This window comes from Ambystoma mexicanum, chromosome 7q (assembly GCF_040938575.1).
Source record: "Ambystoma mexicanum isolate Mex_15411 chromosome 7q, UKY_AmexF1_1, whole genome shotgun sequence".
Classification (NCBI taxonomy): Eukaryota; Metazoa; Chordata; class Amphibia; order Caudata; family Ambystomatidae; genus Ambystoma; species Ambystoma mexicanum.
The window spans coordinates 608,299,072-608,319,764 of NC_090941.1; the positions used below are offsets into that span (position 1 = coordinate 608,299,072).

The following is a 20,693-nucleotide window of genomic DNA, read 5'->3' on the forward strand; positions in this document are numbered from 1 at the left end:
GTTTTTAATGATATTTTTCAATGTCCGAACAACAAAGGAAAAAACAATAGAAAATCAAATCAACAAAATCACCCCCCCAAAAACTCCCACCCCCCCATAGTCAGCTGCTTGCAATATGAACATTGTGTTTGATCACAGATTTGTATGCACCTTAGTGAAACCAGTCCAGAATCCGTATTCTTTGTTGGCACCAGTTTTCACAATAACCGTTGTGCAAAAAATCCAATACAAGCTCACAATCATTCTTGAATTTCTTCTGTTCCCCCTGTAGCACTAAGTTACCGATTCCAAAGAAACATGGTGCCATATTTTCATTAGCCACTCGGATTCTGTGGGGGACCAGGTTGTTTCCATTTTTGGGCTATCGGGGAGACTGCCGCCATTGACAGTATCGTATATGCTTTCTTTTGTTTCTTTTTGGTTAATACCTTCAGAACATAGTCCAAACTCAACAACGCTTCCCCTATAACTCTAGATCCCTGCAAACCAAATATCTCTGTCATTGCACCCCGCTAACATTTATCGGACACAGATTTATAGTACTTATGGAGTTTCTCTGGTGTTGGGTGCCATTGTAGTAGTACCTTTGCCCACATTTCCTGTATCTGAATTGCCCACATCAATTCAGGGATTCTCTCCCACACCATCAACCATTGAATCTTATTCATAGAGGCACCCATATCTTTGCCCAATGATTTCATATGGTTCCATTCCATCTGGGTCGAGCTTTCGTTAATTATCTTATATAGAGACCCTACAATATTGTCGACGGAATTTGTTGAAATTTATTTCTCAAAAGTGGTTAGGCCCCTCAATGTTTGATGCTTATTAATCATTAAAGAGTGGCATAGTTGCACATATCTCAATCTTTCCTTTTCGTTCAGCCTAGATAGCTGTTTACATTGCTGGAAGGATCTAATCTCTTGTGTCCTTCAAAAATATCTCCCATCTTCAAACATCCCGCTTCTTCCCAGTTCTTAAATGCTTTTGGTTCTATTCCCTGGGTAAGTTGGGGATTACGGAATAAGGTGTGTGAAAGGAGAAGGAAACCTAGTAATCTACCAGCGCTTCACCACAGTGTCCCATATCTGCGCCACTGGAGCCGTGATCTTACTTTTATACATATTGATGGGTCGATCCTGTTTTGGACACCATAGAGCTTCCTGTAGTGGTTTCTCAGCTATCCATTGCTCTATCCATTCGTGCCCAAATCTTTTCTAGATCACCTGTGAACCATTCCTTAATGATCCTCAATTGGGCAGCCTCATGGTATAATTGTAGGTTCTGTGTCCCCATACCTCCCTTATTTACCGTCATCATGAGTTTCCATGCTAGCCTGGATTTTTTCCCTTCCAGATACAGTTTTTCAGTATCTTATTTAGCGTTTTAAAGAATTTCAGCAGGCCTTTTTTTGGTAATGCCTGAAATATAAAACCTTTGGGATCATCATTTTTGTAACATTTGTTCTCCCCATCCACGTTGTTGTCGAAGAATTAAGAACTTTTAGCCACTGTTTGATTGACTCTAGAAGAGGAAGATCATTCATTCGATGCATTGATTCCAAGGAGTCTGATAGTTGTACCCCTCAATATCACATGCTCCGTGTCATAGATTTAAATTGGTTCTCAAGATCCACCCTTTCTTCTGTTGCATGCCCATCTCAATTTTCATCAGAATTGATTTTTGCATATTCATTTTTAAATCTGTCACTTCCCCAAATTATTTCAGCTCTAATGTTAAGGCTTCCAAGGAGGCTGATCTGTCGATGTTAATAATAAGTCTTCTGCAAAAGCCATTACTTTGTGGTCTAGTCCCCCAAATTGGACACCCTTGATAGTCTCATCTTCTCTGATTCTAGCCAGTAGGGGTTCAAGATGCAATGCGTACGGTAATGGAGATAAAGGGCATCCTTGTTTAGTTCCCCTACTTACAAGAATCTCGTCGGACAACTTCCCATTGATAGCTAAGCGTAGAATCAGAGATGTATTATTTGCTCTTCTATTTGCATAAACCCGGGTCCGAATCCCATTCTTTCCATCGTTAAGAATAAAAAGTCCATTCTACACGATCAAATGATTTCTCGGCATCGAGTGTTAATACAAGACTCAGCCTGTGCAATTTTTCTATCGAGTGGCTTACGCGTCTAGTATTATCAAAAGTTTGTCTACCCATCACAAAGCCAGATTGATCGGGATGTATGAAATCCAGCAACAACCTTCCCAGGCGTGTTGCTAAAATGTTTGTATAAAGCTTTGCATCAATGTTAATAAGGGCTATAGGACGGTAGGAGCCACATTGAATCAAATCTTTACCTGGCTTGGGGAAGAGCACCACTTTTGCCTCTTCTGTTGAAGGTCTTATATTGCCCTCCCCCGAAAAGAGTTAAACAAAGAGGTTAAAGTGGGAATCAATTGCTCCATATAGGTTACATAAAAATAGCTGGGAAGCCATCTTGACCCGGGGCTTTATGCATCAGCAATGATTTAATTGCTCTCCGTACTTTCTCTGCTGTTATCTCGCCCTCCAGCTCCTCTCTGTCTGCTTGTGCCAATTTGTTCAACTGACATTGTTGTAGGTAAGACACGTGAGTGTTGTAATCTTCATTATCCGAAGTATATAAATTTGAATAATATTCTGTGGATGCCCCTATTATATGCTGAGAAGAGGAACCTATTCGGCCTTGAACAGATTTATGGTGCGGATGGTCCTGGCAACTTCTTTCATTCGAACCTGACGTGCTAACGGGGAGTCAGCCTTGTTAGCTTTGACATAGTATTTTTGTCTTAAGTATAGCAGGGCTCTTTCTGCATGACGTGTCTGTAGGAGAACCAACTGTCGCCTTAATTGCCTATATTTTTGCCGAATGCGAGGCCCTTGATTAGTTTCTTTTTCCTTCATTACGTCTTTCATTTTAGTCTCCAGGTCCACTTGGGTTGCTATTAATACTTTCTCCCTTTTGGGCTTTTCTTGTAATTATTTCTCCCCTTATGGTTGCTTTAAACGCATCCCAAACCTATCTTTCGTAAATGTATCCTGAGCCGCATTTAGCTCGAAATATTCTACAATATTATCACAAATTTCTTTACCCATCACCTGGTCCTTTATAACCTGATCAGGAAATGTCCATCGCCATAACCCTCATCCTTCACTGTCTACGAATATTGCTAATTTTAACGGTGCATGATCCGACAGCGTCATTGGGCCTGATGTATATTCCCCAGTAACGATACCGAGACCAACATATTATCAATCCTTAAAAACGTGTGATGAATTGCTAAATAGAATGTATAACACTCTTCCGCCTGTTGAATTTCTTTCCAGGCATCTATTAATGAGAGATATAGCATAATCTTTTTCAATGTATTCGTTGGGAGTCATTGGTATGTTTGACCCACCCTACTCCTATGAATCTGGGGGTCGCAGGACATATTAAAATCACCGGTCAGAATAATTTCTCCTTCTGCGAACCTCTCTAATTTACCTAATGTTTGTTGTAAAAATACATCTTGAGTTCAGAGCATAGAGTGTGGCTTTGGTATATCTCTTATTTACTAATTGTATTTTGATAAATGCATATCTACCCTCTTTGTCAATTTTGTGATCAAGGATGGTCTGAATCAACCATCCTTTCAGGGCTATTGGTACCCCTCTCTTCTTTCCTTTGTCATTGGATTGTATGATATGTTGATAGCCATATATTTTCAACTGATTCACATCTTTTATAGATAGATGTCTCTTGTAGCGTTACTACATCTGGGTTTTTCCATCTCAAATAAGCCTCCACTTTCCTCTTTTGACTGCGGAATTGAGCCCCCTAACGTTCAAGGATAGGACTAGTAGTGATCGTCCTCCTTGCATCTGCATAGATTTACTTCATCTATATTACCGGCAGCAGACCACCACTCTACCCCAACATGATCCTCCCCACCCCTTGAAATGTACCACCCCCCATCTTTCCCCTCCCATCTCCCCGGTTGAGCCCAACCTATTTCCCTTCCTTCCATGCATTACGCCATGAAGGTCGAGCCCTACTACACACCCATAGATTAGTTGTACCCATCACCCGTTGATTCTAAGTGGCTATTACCTTATCCCCCTTATCTCCCGTCGCCTCATCACTCTGTTTTTCCCCTCTTCTCTCTCTACATATTCCTTTGTTACCACCTACACAGTGATCCCTCCCCCGCTTCTGATGCATGGTCATAAAACATTTTGTTTTCACATTTACCCACTCAGCATCCGCGGATGTCCTTGGCGATTACTCGCTCCCTGGAAATCACCTCACAGTGTCTTGTCCCGAGTTGGTTTAGTCCATTCCCATTTTCTGAATCTTACTCTTATTGGTTTTTCTGAGATACCTTCTGGCGGGGTCCCTCTTCTGCTTCTTCCAACTTCAATATCTGCAAACCTTCTTCACAAGAGGTGATCCTATGTTGTTGTCTTTCCCATGTGAATAAAAGTCCAAAAGAAATATCCATCTGTAGCAAACCTGATTTTCTTATTAGGACTTGTATTACCGGACCCATTAATCTTTGCTTCAGGAGTGTCACCTGAGCTAAATCTTGGTAAAGTTGGATGTCCGATCCTTTTACCTTGATGGGAGTCGCTTTCCTTGCTGCTAATAAGATTGTCTCTTTCTGTTCATACCTTTTGGATTAGGGCAATTACATCACAGGGCCTTGCCCCTGGTTCTTTTTGTTTCGGTCCCACTCGATAAATTCTGGCGATCAACCCCCCCCCCCCTGTCAACTTCTAACAGATCTGCAAAAACTTTGATTAGATTCAGAAAGTAATTTCACCCAAATGTTAGATCTCCTTGATCTGTTTTCGAGATCTTCCATCTGTATTTCACTGTTTTGGGTCGCAGTTGCTAGCTGATCAGTCAGTAAATCTACTTTGTGTGCATCTTCCACCATTTCTTGGTTCATGTTCTCGTTTGTTTCCACACGCTCGTCTAGGTCAGTGGCTTTATTTTTGACTTCTTGCAATGATTGTGCCAATTCAGATCTTATGAGATTTAGTTGTGTTTCATTCATCTGGTCTCTGAAATCGTTAACGCACTGTTTTATTGTTTTGATAGGCCTTGCTCGAGTGTTTTCAATGTTTGCTCAGATCCTATTGGTTGGGACCTCGACAAGCTTTCTGTAGGGGGTGCCTTTTCTTTGCACCATAATTTTGATATGGTCCCTTCCTCCTGTTTTTTTTCTTTTGGGTGTTGGGGTTAGGAACCCCCTCAGTTGATTGTTTAGATCTTTTCCGGGACATGATGGTAATGACTGGTTGCCGCTTGCTGATTTAGCTCTACTGAACTAGTGGGCCCTCTGCCCTTTTGGCCGTTCGGCTGTATGTGCTGTTAAAGCCTCTTCTTCTTTAGATGTAATCATGGTTATTAATCCCTGTCTGTAGAATAAACACTTCTGCGGTTTTGTTCATATTTTTCACCTATGCAGCTTACACACGTTTTGTTGTCTCTTGTTCACAACTTTCTCAAATAAACGTAGGCTCTACTGTAAAATTGCCTGTCCTACGAATCAGAATTTTACAGTATTTGGTCAATGTTACCGATCATTCAGCAAAGATCTTTCTTTACTTCGATATTTAAAAAGTGTCCGATTAGCTTTGCTTGCAATATTCAGAATGGTATTTATTCTCGCTCAGACCGTGTCGTACCGGGGTCTCCCCACCCTGGCCGACTCACCCTGCTTCCTCGGCTTCTAAATCGGAGCAGTCAGGCGTCGCAGTCCTCGCTTACTATGCTGCATTCCGCTATCACTGTTTGGTGGCTTCTGCAAAAAGCTTCTGGCTGCTGCAGGTCACCTCTTCTGGAACGTCTTGCTGCTCCATATGGATGACTTCTCCCGGCCTACGTTGTTAGTCCCGTACCGAAGGAGAGGTGCCAACTCCAGTGGTCGGGGATCGGGATTTGCGAATCCCGGAATAAATGTGGTCCCCACTACCAAAGTTTCCTTGGATGACAAGCCATCCCTCACTCCTCTGCCATCTCGAGGCTCTATATTTCCACCAAGTCGAGGGCTCTTTGTACCTATAGAGACTTCTCTCACAGGGTCCACCTTTGTTCAGCGTTGCTCCGCTCAGGAACTGCCACACCCTTCACATCTCTCGCTATAGTCGCAGTCTGCCAGTAGCATTCCTTTTAGTATGGTCTACATCTGGATCATATAGGGGAGGTATAATAGACATTTTCGGCAGGCAGGGGACTCTTCTTTACTTCCTTCTTGGAGGCATACAGGAGGAGCTCACTCTTCGCCCTCCTGTATGTACACAGCGGCCATCTTGAATTCCAGGCCCCACTTTTGGGATTCACCAAGCTCTTCATCCCCTCGCTGGGACACACCAATCTTCTGGGGACTCCTCTGCCCCTCACTGGAGCAGGTCCCTCTTCTGGAGTTCAGGGGAGTCCTCTTCCTCTTTCTGGAGCACACCCCTCATCTAGGCTTTAGCAGTTCCCCTGTGCTGGTGCTCTCCGGCTTCCTCCACAAATTCCTATTCTCGCATTCCAGCCCAAAAAGACACTTGCTGTGTTTCTTAGACTCCCTTATATAAGTACTCACCACGTTGGTTGAAAGTGAATGGTTGAATTGTGGGGGGTGGGGGGGTTCTGAATTTTGTTACCAATTTTATTTTTACTGCAGAAGGTAGATGGTGGGTTGGGGTTAGGTATATAGAAAAGAGGGGTAGTTGAGAGGGGGTGCATGGATCATTTTATGGTGAGAAATCTGGTTTAAAATATTGACCATTTAACTTTTGACCAAACAAATTTGTTGTCCTAACATAGGATGTTGTGAAGGGAGGCTAGTACAGGGGGCAACATGCTGGTCTTGGAAGTAAGACCATGCAGAGCAACAGAGGTTCGAACCCCGAATCCGCGCTTAGAAATCGTACTCGGGTATTAAGCGCATTATAAAAAAAACAATTAAAATAAATACATTAAAAAATAGACCCATTATATAGCCCTTGCCATTTTTTTTACAAGAGATGCTGCTGAGGGCTGGTTTGGCATTAATTGTGGTTCCACGAAGGGAAAAACCCTACCTGTCCATAAAGGGGATTTTCTGGATGTGCTAGTGTTTCCTCATAGTGTGTTTTGGATCGCTAAACCTGATGCATCTTGGGTGATTAGTCCTGAATAGCCGGGTTCTTTGGGACCTGGTTTGCTGATTAGTTGCTGTCTCGGGGGTTTGGGAATTGTTTAGGGCTGTTCTGTCAGTCCCTCTCTCAGGCGGATCGGGTACGGGGTGCGCTCATGACGGGAGATTTTGGGTGGAACAGTTTGGTTATTTTGAGATTTCTAATACTTTTTTCAAGTTACATAAGGTTTCTTTAATTGTCATGGACCAGGACTATTCTGTTGGAATAAACATTGATTGTAATTTTGTATAGACATCAGCACTGCCAGCAGCCTCTAATTTAATTTCCGATCTATTTGATATGGTGAAATATGATATGATATGTTTATTTATATAGCGCCTATACACAATGTGTTTCAAAGCGCTTCAAGGCAAGGGAGGGAACAAGGGAAAATACAATGACGTTCTTACAGGCCATGAACAGTAAGGATGTGAAATGAACTATCGTACTCGGCCTGATGACATTTCAGATAGTGCCGGAAAAAAACAAGAGGTGAGGAAGAGGGGTGCAGAAAAGTAGGGGAGGGACAAAACAAGCGACTATCATAATAGGCCTGACAAACTTTCAGATAGTGCTGGGGGAGGGAGGGAGGAAAAAACCAGTAAGGGGAGGGGGGGCGAAGAGACAGACGAGGTTACTATCATACTAGGTCCAGGGACAATTCTGATTGATATTGCATAAATGTATCTTGCCAGGGTTGGGGGGGGGCGCTTAGTGAAAAAAATAGGTTGGTTGATTGGTCTTGATTGCTCCTGTACAAGTTTGTGAATAGGGTTTCTTTTTTACTTTAGAGTTCTTTGCATTCTTGGAATTTATGCTAGCTGGGTACTGTAATGAATCTAGCGAGTTCATCCTTGAAAACCTGGTGTGGGCCTCCTCTCACATGGCCTGGGGAAGTCAGCAACTACTCAATCCTGACCCTGGGGGTGGTAATTCGTAGGAGGATCATGTGGGAGGGGAATCATATCAGGGAAAATTGGGAACTCCTTAAACCTAGGTTCCCCTAGTCTCCCTAAAATTGTGATGGCTTATTGTAGAAAAGAGCCTGTTATCAATACTACTAAGGACTTCAGGGTTCAGAATGCCCGTAGTACTGAGACTAGGAAGAGGGGCTCTAAGGTAGTGGAGATCCAAAGAGCAACTAATGTGAATGAGCGTTCTAGGTGCTGCAAAGGAAAACACCTTAGCGAGAGATTTAAATAGAGAAATGCACTGCAGCTGAGAGAAAGTGGAAACAGCGTAGCTGAAGCTGACCGGAGTCCTGAGGTCGCCGTGAAAGTAGAAGCAAGCCCAGCTGATGCCGATGTAGAACGAGCAGCCGCAGGACTGTGCAGAGGGTTTGCAGCAGGAAGCAGCATCAGAGATGGGGAAACTGGCTGAAAGGGAGACGTGCTTCCATTCAGACAGGCACTGCTGTGGGTGCGAGAGGAGGCAGCAAAGAGCCAGGGCTACCAGAGCTTCCGAAACAGAAGGAACAGTCCACTGATGTTAAGTAGTCGTTGTCGGTAGCACGGGAAGACCACAGTGAGTCAGTATAAACACAACGATGACCCTGGGGCACTCTGAAAAGACTTAATGGTTAAAGATAATCTTGAATATCGAACTAAGAAAGTAACATTACGGCGAGCCAGGGATAGTTCCTCTTTTATGGGATATCAACAGTGAGAAACCTACAAACCGCACTACAGCCAAGAAACTGTACAGAAGTAGCATATAAGAAACCAAGGAGTAATTCCTCTTTTGTGGCACACCAATTAGCTGAAACTGACAACCAGCATTACCCAAACCCAAGAGGCTGCACCAAAGCCACAAAGAAGCAATAAGGACTCAATTACTCTTTGGTGGGAAATCAGTATGGGAAAGTTTGTAACCCAAACTGTCAAGAGACTATAAAAAGGGCAACCATTGTTCAGCTATCCTCTCATGGGATACTGATGTGGAGAGTCTTGGGAACAAACATTGCCACTGTGAACAATTGTAGATGTAGGAGTTTTATCCTGTCAAGTGAGTAAACCAGGAAAGGGACCCATATTAATTAGTACTGGCAGGCGAGTGGACTAAGAGAGACAAAGAGGAGGTGAAACACTATATTGGTGACAAAAATGTGTGACTGAAAGAAAGAATTACTTCAATTATCATTTCTTTACAAACTGTTGTTTTACAAGAAGAGGTTGTCTTGCCATCTTGACAAAAGTATTCAGTTGGAAGAGGTAGTGTGGTATGTTGAATTGCTTTGTCTTGAAGAGAACACTTCCCTTAAATCGTAAACTGCTGGTTGGTGAGAAAGGTATTGATTTTGATAAAAAGGATATTTTGGGAAATATCAATTGCTTTAAAGTGGAAGTTAGGGGAAGGACATTTGCCTTATCAGGAAGGAAATTGTGAATAACAAATGCTTTGTTTTTGGAAACAAGTATTTATGAAGACACATTTAATTTACCCAAGGCAAAGTCGTATTAGGAGAAAAGGAACTTTTATGTTTAATCAGAACTGTTCTATGAGCATTCTCGCCTTAATCCGGGGAAGGGAACACAACCCTGGTCACAAGGAGTAGTCTTTGAAACCTATATGTTTTAACTTTTGCACTAGGTTGTTGTACTAAAGATTGGCAAATATTCCTTGCATTATTTTGTTGTTTGTGTTAGTGTGAGGGTCAGGGACTTTAGGTCATTCTTCTTTAGTTTAGTTTCTAGGCATCGACATCCTTGTTAGGATAGGGAAAGATGGGAGTTTCTCTCATCCTTTATTTCATAAAATGGCAAATTCTGAAAAAACTGTACTTTTGAATCCGCCTCACATTTCTGACTCCTCGTCAGAAGCCAAACCTCCCAGACCAGCTATGTGTAATATGACTTAAATACTTACCATAGCAGCACCCTGTACAGCAATTTTTGATTCAGTTGAGGCTGAAAAGATGCAACATGTTATCATCCTTCTCAACGGCTCCTGATTTTGAAGTAGGACCATTTTCTCTCTTGGCGAGCCCCATTTCTCCCCTGAGCTTCAACAAAACCTTCCTTCGAATCTGCATCAACTATGTTTCCATTGTTTTCATTTACCACGTGGCACCCATTTGCCTTTTCATACCTTGATTTTTTTGGGTACACATTTCTTTTTTTGTTTTGTTTTTTATTTTTCCTCTTGGCTTCATTAGAATCAACCTCACTCTCGTAATTTCTGCTGTCCTGTGTTTAGTGGGGTCTGGCCTTAAATAGGATTTGAATGGCCCATGTCAATATTTTGCTATTGGTAACGTGCCGCTGTTTCTTGGAGGCTCCTAGTACGGTCAGAAAGGGGACGTCCTTTTACCGTGTATAATAAAACTAACACTGTACTTATGGTCTACAATTGTAATATTTTATTACCCTAATGCTGACCTTGTTGTATAAATATTGATTGGTATACTGAAAGTTGTCACTGTGTTTTGCGCTGTCGCACATTTGCAATAAAAGAAAAGAAGTGTATACTCCTTTGTCCCTTCATGAAAAAACTAACTTTTTCTTCTGCTTTTCAGGTATGGAGGTGGGAGATCCAGGTATTCAAGCTGATGTAAACATTATAGCCATAAAACATGAATACAAAAGGGCTTTTGTGTTCATAAATAAAGGGTTAAGTACAGATGAGTCTGGGCTGAAAGAAGAAGCAAGGAGCTATTACCTTCAAGGTCGGGAGCATTTGCTACGTGGGCTTGACATCTCCACTCGGGGACCTGAGTGTACTGGATCCAGCTGGGAATCGGCCAGACAAATGCAAAGAAAGATGCAGGAAACCCTGCAAAATGTGAATTCTCGTTTGGGAATTCTAGAAGGTGATGTTCCTGGTGACCAAGCAGTACCCTTTGAACTGACTCAAACATCTCCTGTATATCCCAAATTGCCCCCCAAAGAAAAGCCAGAAAGACCACCTGCTCCTACTTCTATACTTCTCCCAACACAGCCAGCAACATCCAATGTAGGTCATGTAGCTGCAGGTTCTGGACCTGTTTCTGCAGGTAGTCCTTTATCGCCAGGAGCTCACACAGTTGCAGTTGAGGCGCCTCCTGTTTATACGCCCCAAGCCTCTGATGGACACTACACTTTGTCTTATGGCACAGACTCGGGTGAATTTTCTACTGTTAGTGATGATTTCTACTCCATGCACCCTCGTCCACCTCCGCTTGAAAGCCTAGGAGTAGATGTAGAGGAGCTTATCTTAATTCCTCAAGGTGTTCAGATTTTCTTTGTAACTCCTGCTGGGCAGGTTAGTGCCCCGTCCTATCCTGGCTATCTCCGTATTGTAAAATTCATGGACACCGAGAGCGAGATTGCCCAAAATCGACCACCGGCATTTCTTCAGGTAAGAGTTTACAAACATTTGATAATTTATAAATCCCTTTTAAGATATTGTGTTGCAAATTCCACACTCAATTTCATGCTGAGCGAACTACTTGTCATTACAGTGTCTTAATGCAAGATTTATTGAAATGCTATCTAGCGAATGGAAATCATTGATAATCTAACTACAATCTGATTAAACAATGCACAGCGATGCCTCACCACCCCTATAACCCACTCCCCACTGCTAACATAGCTTTTAATCCAGCCTGGGAGCATTGCCTTTGTCTTTAAGAACAAGATGCATTCCTGACAATAGAGTGACTGTGTTTTGGTGAAGATTTACTATATTGCTAATCATTTATTACAATGAGGTGTTCGGAGTCAACAAGGGTGAAGATTTTACACCAGTTTGGCAATTGCTGATCTTGGAGCTATACCTCCACCTTAACCTTGTATCAGCTTGCAATTTCCTTTGTCGATGGCTGCCTCCATTGGAGCACAGTGTGGCTAACAGTCGTATTTCAATATCCCATGTGAACGTATACCTATGTGCCCAATTACCGGCCAGAGAGATATAATTTGTACTCTCTAACTAGTCATTGGAATCGGAGGTGGGACTGGAAACTGCAGCACCGGGCCCTGGGTAGCTAAAAGGAAAAGTACCAGAAGTTAATCCACTTTTCAGGCCAAATACCTTATAAGCAGGTTTCCAGTGACCTTATAAGCAGGTTACTAAGATGAAAACCTACCTATTGCAAAGGAATAGCAGCATACTGTAGGAAATGACCCAGGAAGATGGAAAGAGCCTTCCCTCGAACAGCACGAGAGCGCATCTCATGGTGTTTATTGCAGTTCCAGGGCTGAAGTAAATCCCACCAAGGATGAGGAAGAAGATCAATGTCCAGAAAGTCAAAGTTCCAAAAGGATAATGCATCCAACCAAAAAGTTCCAGGATCCAAATCCAGAAGACACCAACCAAATCCAAAGGCACAGAAATCCAAAGAAATGTTCAAAAAAATGCCAAAACACAGGGACAATCCCAATGCAGTCCAAAATGGGGAAAAAGCCAGAAGTCAAAAATGCCAAAAGATCAATCCAGCTCAGCAGAAGCACAGAAAAACAAACTCTACTAGCAGGAATGCTACTGGTGTTCCCTTGCCAAGTCTATTCATACCTTTTAGCTTCCTGGTGCCTGTTGTCATGTGATATGTGTAAGTCGTGTGAGGATTCAGCTGAAGTGCAGAGGTTGACGTGTGTTTCCGTGGTGCGGCATGCTTGAGGCACCATGGAAACCTCCATTCACACTGCGGGAAGCGTTGTGCAGGCAGGGCGCTCAAGGAGAGAGGAGGACGTCCCTGGACCAGGAGCGGTGAGGAGTGTATGGCACTTTCATGCTAAATAATGCTGATTTAAGGCAGATAAAACAAGATATGCCTGTTGACATATGTAACCAACCCGTTTTATCATAATCGAGTCTGCTTTGATGTAATATATGGACATATAAAGTCCTGCTTCTTGTTCTTAATATTTGTTTCAGCTTTACACATTCTATATGTGTACAATGTTGTTTGACTGCAAGAAAGATGTGTGTGGAATATAATTGATTGAAGTGAGCCGGCTAGCCCTATTGTTGTCTCTTCTCACTGTAACTGTCAGTGTGCTGTATGCCTTTACTTTTGTCATCTAGGGAGTGTATCTGAGTTTGTTTTTCTTTTTTTATTTCCTCTTCTTACAGCTTTGATAAGTAATCAAACATTTGATCCAGTTTAATTGCGTTCTTTCATTTTTCCTTTCTCGTGCTTGCTACCTACCTTGACCGATTATTTGAATTTAATAAGGCACGTGAGCCTTGAGAGGCATGTGGCACCTAAATAGAAGTAAATAAGTAAATAATTATACTCGACGACAAGTCCCCCTTCTTCCAAACCTGTTTGAGTCCCCGCTCGTGGGGACGGAACCAGAGCCTTTTTTGGTACATTAAAAAATCCTTCCATTTTGATTGGTCGTGCTGTAGGGAAGGCATGGTATCAAAGTAAGACAGACACAAGTGATCACAGTTCAAGGGTGTTTATTAAACTGTAAAATGGGTGAGATAAGCACCTAAAACCAAAATGGGAGCAAGCTACAATCATCAAATAATAAGAATACCGTCCAAGTGGAGTCTAGTCAAATAAAAAGGGCCTCTACTAAGAAAACCTCTTGGCAATCCTTACCGCTATGCTACAAAATAGTGTGGGATAATGTTCACACATGCCTCAGTCGGGTTTTCGTTTGTCGTCACAAAGTTCACAGGTGTATTACTCTTCACCCTAATTCGCAGGCATCCCTCAGCCGCATTCCTATTTGCTAAAATTCTGTGTCCACTTAGTTGTCTCACAATGCGGGATTCACTTCCCTTAGCTTTTCCCTTCACGACCCTCAGTCGGGTTTCACTACTGCCTTTCCGCACACTCTTCATTTGTAAAATTCAAAAGTCTCAAAGTCTTTTTTTAACAACCATCTAGTTTGGTTAGGTCTCCCTCATCCGGGCTCAGACCTTCCTTCACTGGTTTCCTAAAGTTTTTGCCTGTTCAAACAAAGACTTCCGAAGAGCAATCACGTCTCGCTGGGTCACTCGGTTATTCTCTGGCAAGTGCGTACTTCACAATATCAAAGTTCACACAGTGTTCTCCTCATCCGGGCACAAACGCTAGTTTCACAACTCCCTTAGTCGGGTTCACACTTTCATATTTCTCAAAGACTACTGAAATGTGCCAAGGACTTTCGATTGTGCAAGGCTTTTTGCTTGGCCTTTGTATGACCACCTCGACACCTCACACCGGCCTCTTCTAGAGCCTCTTGATACTTGTAGTTTCAACTATCAGTTCAACGCATTCTCCTTGTTCAAGAGAGGGGCATCAGCCAGAGTCCTTCAACTGACTGCTCAGGTCGCGCCGGACCACTCTTAACTGATACCCATTTGGCTAATAAAAGACCTTTGTTGCTTAGTCTTATGTATTCATACAATGTTGCTCTTCACAACCTTGAGCCCAACACAATCTGATCTATTATAAGCTCTTTGTGACTCACCGGCTGTGCCAAACTCTTTTGGCGTCTCCTGCGTCTGGAGTCTGATGGTACCACGATTGCAACCTCTTCTCCCCGCCCTGGCTATTAGTGCGGGAGCGTTCCATATACAGCTGACATCCCTCGCACCATTCACCAGCTGCAATTCCCTTTTCAGAGACTCCGCGGTTTGGGTTGAAAAGGGCAAGGGCAATTCCCTCCTCGCCGTATTTCCAGGTCTCACCGCCTTTCTGCTCCGTTTGAACTGGCCTCCTGAAATAGCTGATTCCTCATGCGTCTGGCCTTGTTCAGAGTGTGCTTTCATACTCCTCCTTTAATCCTTATGTTAAGAGGGAAGGGAAGTCAGGTGTGTGTAAATCTCGGCAATTGCCCGACTCTGCCTGACCCCTGTATTGCAACATGTCAGGTATACGGCTCTGGTGTTAGTACGTTGTCTTTTGTGGTAATCGGTCTGTGTTTGTGTCAAGAAAGGTGGGGGGGTTGAGTTTCTAGATATCCTACGGAGTAGGATGGGGAAAAGGTGTCAAAAGGAAGGGGGTACCGGGTCTCACCCTTTGGTGTCCCACTTCCACTCCCCGAAGACCCCTCACCCAGGTGATCCTCCGGCACTGGTCCACCACCAGGAACTGGATCCAATAGCGATGGCCGTGTCCTGGCCACCTGGATGGCAACTCCCCAGGCAACAGGTAAGTGAGACACCCTCAGGGTTCTCACAGTGCCTACCTTTGCCAATGCCCCTTCAGGCAGTGCCCCATCCTCGCCCTGTCGCTCCTTTTCTCCCCATAGATAGGACAGCACTCTTTTTTTTCCCCTTCTGTTTCTATTTTTCAATTCGTTTCCCCTAGTAGACGTTACCCTTCCGTACCCTGCTCCCGTTCACTCGCCCATGCCAGGTGTAAGATGGATTGTCAGAATCAGCCCTGTGAACAGATTCTGAGAGGCCACCCTATTCTGTTGAATAGGATAAGATAGGAATGTCTGGCCAAACTCTGATTAGTGTGACTGAGCAACAAGCCCTAGACTTGGGAGAGTGTGAGCTTGACAATGGGTTCAGTTATGCACCTACAGAGCACTCTTAATAACACAAGTTAGACAGCGTGTATAAAAATATAATTATTTAAGCTTTGGGGAAACTCTTAGCAATTATAATCCACAGGTAAGTATTGCACTAAACGTACTGTACTATTAAATACACATTTTTGTTTGGGATGTTCTGGCTACGGAGCACTAACCCTTTAATTTTGAACACATTTAGGACACCCTTGGCAACTGTAGTGTAGCAAAGCAAGTGACTAGAGAAAAAGGTAAGTAATCCCCATATTAGATAACTAATATATAAGAAAGAAAGGCGTTTAAACCACAATACACCGCCTTATAAAAATAAGGCACTACAATGTATATGTCCTTATCTAGCTAGAAAAGATGGCGCCTAGTCATAAGTTTGAATGTAAGTCTTTTCAAAAGGCTAGGGTTCTTTAAAGGAGTCTGAACAGGTGTTGGAAAAGCCAGCAGGCACTTGTAATTGTTCCAAAGTTGAAGAACAAATGCAGGAAAGTTCTTAGCAGACCCCCTTCCAATCCACTCATGTTCGGGGAAGCCCAGGAGAGGACCCTTGACCAGAACTACATTGATCATGGTTAGGGAGATGTACGGCAAGTATGTTATGCCCGTTTAACCGTTTGGCACTGAAGTGGGTGCAGGAACAGTTATGTTTACCCACCCCCTGCTCTGCGATTCACTCAGGGTCTACTTTAGAAGCTCCTGAAAATGATGGGCCCTTTGCTCTGTGTCTTGGTATCATTGGAGGGATTCTGGGGGTCGCTGGTGCAGCGATCACTTTCGGCTTTGGTATTTAGGTCTGGATATTCAGCAGTTCCACGGCCTGGCGAGATGTTTCCTGTCACTAGACAGCTGGATGACCCTGGCACAATGAAATAGGACCACCATGTTGGCAACTACCTCAGAGGACCCCAGGACACAAATGAAGTTTGAGAGCAGTGATGGTCACATCAAGGAAATGGCAGAAGTCGTCCCTTGTGTTGGAAACTGGGCTGAAGATTATTCGCTGTGGGCATCCAGGGACGTTAAGATGCTGATACAAAGGAATCGGAGATTTATTGTGCAGAAGCTTACTGGGACGTTGGAATGCAGGCTTCTAGTGGTACAAGGGGATTTGGAAATAATTAAAATTGTCAGTCTCGAAAAAGGGACAGGTGGCGTTCTGTAAACAAGTTATGGAGTGCATTGTGTGAGTAGAAGCTGATTAACTGATATTCGAGGGAGATTTTAATATGGGGCTGACACTGGCTGGGACAGACTAGCTCTCGGGAGAGGACGGAATGAAGGTGTGTTAGGTAGAATTATATGCAGTACCCTTTGGGAACACCACATACAATTAAGACTACAAGTGACAGTACAATTTCACCTTTGGTACAAGCCTGTACTACACAGTTAAAGTGGTTGCAGTAGCGGAGCAGCCAGACTTATCTGAAGAGTAAGTGAGCAGTATCAAATAGTTACAAAAAGGACAGCAATTACTATGATTCAGGCAAACACTGACTCAAGGTTTTCAGGTAAAAGAATATACATTTATTTCACTCTTCAGTTGTATAATATTACACTATTATGAGCAGTCTAAAAATCACACTCTTAATACACCACACAACTCCCAATAAGTTCCAGACAAGTTAAGATCACAAAATGAAGTGGAAGCAAAATGGCAATCCAGCAATTAAAAAAGGGAGGGAAAGACAAAGTTAACTGAAATTGAATCACACCAACAGGTAAGTAGTCAGGGCAATCGAACAAGAGGAACTACAATGATAAAATCAGATAGAAAAGGTTTAGGGCCAAAGTCAATAGGTCAAAAGCCTTTTGCTCAAGATAATACGGTTCAGGGTAGTTCGCGGTAAAGTTTGTGGCACAGTTTCCAGACGAGGTTGGCTGCTAGAAAAGGTAGTTCAAAGTGAAGAGAAGGACAAGCCCTCGGATTGGAGAAAGATTTCAAACACTTTCACACGGCTGAATGAAGCGCACAACCGGATTTGCACAGTACCTTAAAACAGAGAGGGAGCTGTAGCTGAGGCAGACGTTCCTGGTAGTTCCTGCAGGCTCACGGTTCCTGAAGCGACTGTCGGAATGATCAGAAGTCGGAAGACTGGAGGGTCCTGCGCTACCCATGGAAGAAACCAGCAGCAGAGCAAAGCAACAAATAAAAGGTGCGCTCCTTAAAACCCAATCAGGGTCCGACCTTCCTGGCTATCTGGCCCACTGTAGCTCTGTATAGTGAATTCGACGAGAGGAGGGGCCCTGGTTTGCAGTTTGGGCAAACTGGTTGGTCCCACCAGCTCAAGGGAAGAAGTTTTCTGGAGGATCTTCTCTGTCGTCGGATTCTGAAGATTTGGACCTGCAGCAGGGCTTCACCGGGCGGTTCAGTCGTTGTAGGGGTCCTCTTCCGTCAGTTCCTCGTTGGGTCTTTCGTTCCAGTGGCGACGCTGCTCTTCCAGTCCCAGAGGCCTGCTTTTTATGCAGTTTTCCCCCATTCATACAGCTTGGCTGTCCCTCACACAGCAGGGTGGCTGTCCTGATAAGGACAGTCACCCAGCCAATCAAACAAGAGTGTGACTTGGGTTACCAAGGGAACCCATGGCAGGGGTCCTAAAACCCCTCCCTCACATCCTGCCTACCCAGACTCTTAGGTGCCTAAAGTAGGGCTTCTGTGTGGAAGCCCGCAAAAAGGCGATGAACAAAGGGACCAAACCTGGTTTGGTGCGCAGAGAAAAACACGAGAAAGACATTTACAAAAAGAAATGGCAAATAAACCCAGCCGGAACCGTAATAAAATATATATGGTCACGCGGGTTTATGTTTGAGGCTACTATGATAGCCTAAAACAATACCATGGTTATTTAAGATAACCGCGGTATAAAAAATAGGGTAGATACCACTGCCACCAGCCAAGTCTTGATGTAAAGGGAGCGAAACAATGCTCCAAGAGGCATAGACAAAAAGGGATACTCCATGGTAGTTGGGGTGTACTGGGTCTGTGCTAAAAGTGACTAAATAAAGTTAATGACAACTTTTATCTTTTCTGGGCGACAGTAGTCGGCCCCAGAAAATGGTGTCGGTGGGAAGTCTAAAAGACAACCCTGTGACACTGCACTGAAGGTGCTTTGTAACACACATGGAAGAATATGCTGCCCTGGAGTAGGTGAGGCTCCAGTGCCCATGATCACACAAAAAGTAGAAATACACATAGCAAAACACATGTAAGAGTGGGAAAAAAGGCTCACACTCTTACTAGGTGAAAAAATAAATCCTAGAAATCCAGAAAAGCTGCTGAGGGACTCAGTAGGTAAGGGAAATAAACCATTTATGAATTCTCCCTAACAAGGTGCACGGCAAGAAGGTGAGGGTGTGAACATAATTTTTTACTCCTGTGGTCTGATAGCTTTATGGAGAAACAAGCACCCCAGAGGAGAGGTTTCACCTTCTTCTCTGTTCCTCACAATGCGTACATTCAAAAAGATGATTTCTTGCTGGACAGGAGGCTGGCCGAGTGGGTTACAAGATGTGACATACAACCAGTTGTGTAGTCAGACCATGATATGGTTGTCATGGATATTGCGACATTGGGAATGAAAACTCAGGACAGAAGATGAAGATGCAATGATTATCTCTGGAAAGATCTGGTCTTTGTGGATGAGCTGGAAAGGGAAATGGAGGAATACTTCAAAGTCAATGACTGAGGAGAGATTGGAATCTGCATGGTATGGGAACCAGGGAAGACAACTTGGAGAGGTTTATTAATAAGAGAGGGGGCATGCAAGGAGAGAGGGGAATCCTCGAGAAAGGGTTCTGTATTGAGATTAGGGTATTTGAGAGGAAGGTGTTGGAGGATCTGCAGGAGATGGAGGGAACTCTAGTGGAACTGAGAAGGAAAATGGCATACCTGAAGGCAATAGGGGTGGGTGAGACTGTAAGGAAACTGAAGTTACTTAAACAAAAGTACTATGAGAAAGGGGATAAGGCCGACATTTTATTTGTGGCTAGACTTGAGGCGCAGAGAGCGGAGAGATGTGTGGAACGTACACAGGACCCTGAGCAGTAATGCATACAACCCCAGTGGGGTTTGCGGACATCTTTGCTGCATTCTATAAGGAGCTCTATTCGAGGGAGGCAGAATCGGCGATGGAGCTGGTCGAGAAATACATAGACGGGGTCAGCCTTCCAGTACTGTCCACTAATGAGGCACTAGAGTTGGAATCCCTGTTAATGCTAGAAGAGGTTGCGGCAGCTATATGAAGGATGCAGTTAGGGAAGGCCCCAGGGGAAAATGGTTTTTACCATCAGGTTTTACAAAAAGTATGACACTGTGCTGGTGCCACACCTAATGAAACGGTTTAATCATATACTTGACACTGGATAGCTCCCTTCCCTTATTTCATGAAGCGTTCATGAAATGAGGAGGGCAGGGATGCCACAAAATGTGGTTCGTATAGGCTGATCTCTTTTTTGAATGCAGATGAGAAGCTATTTACAACAACACGGGCTACCATAATTGAGAGTCTGATGTAAATGTTGATGCACCCAGATCAAGTGGGGTTTATCTCGGGATGTCAGGGAGCACATGCTTTGTGGAAAACGGCGAACCTAATGGACCTAGACAGCAGCGGTATTGGTGACCCGGTGATTCTCTCGCTAGATGAGAGCCTTTGATCGGGTGGACAGGGGCTTTCTTCTCGTATTGAAAAAGTATGGTTTTGGGGATATTTTTCAAAGGGAAATAGTGGCACTACACTTGGACCATTAGGCTCGTGTGGTTGTGAATGGGAAGACTTTGACTCCTTTTGAATTACGACAGGGGACTAGTCAAAGGTGCTTATTTTCCCCTGTTCCTGTTCGCTTGACCCTGGAACCATTGGCAGAACGTATAAGGGAGGGGTACAGATTCTGGGCATTGGGGTCTGTGATAAAGGGTATAAACTGGGTATGTATGCAGGCAACATCCTGCTACATCTGTACAATCCGAGTCTGTTCCGGCAGGTATGTCAGTCATTAAAGAATATGGTGAATTGGCAGGGATCAGGGTCAATTTAGAAAAATCTATTCTCTTCCCCTTCTAATAGGGAGCTTGCTGCAGATCTTAGTGACCTCACCCTG

The 20,693-nt window shown here is 43.7% G+C and overlaps 1 protein-coding gene across 3 annotated transcripts in view; it reads left to right on the forward strand.

Moving 5' to 3' along the window:
• The window catches only part of SPART (spartin), a 574,761-nt gene that overhangs the window by 38,323 nt on the left and 515,745 nt on the right, over positions 1–20,693 (forward strand). For all 3 annotated transcript variants that reach the window (XM_069639231.1, XM_069639230.1, XM_069639229.1), the window contains exon 2: positions 10,664–11,484. In XM_069639231.1, coding sequence (XP_069495332.1) covers positions 10,666–11,484 — 819 coding nt within the window. In that variant the 5' untranslated portion in view covers positions 10,664–10,665. The remainder of the gene's footprint in view (positions 1–10,663; positions 11,485–20,693) is intronic.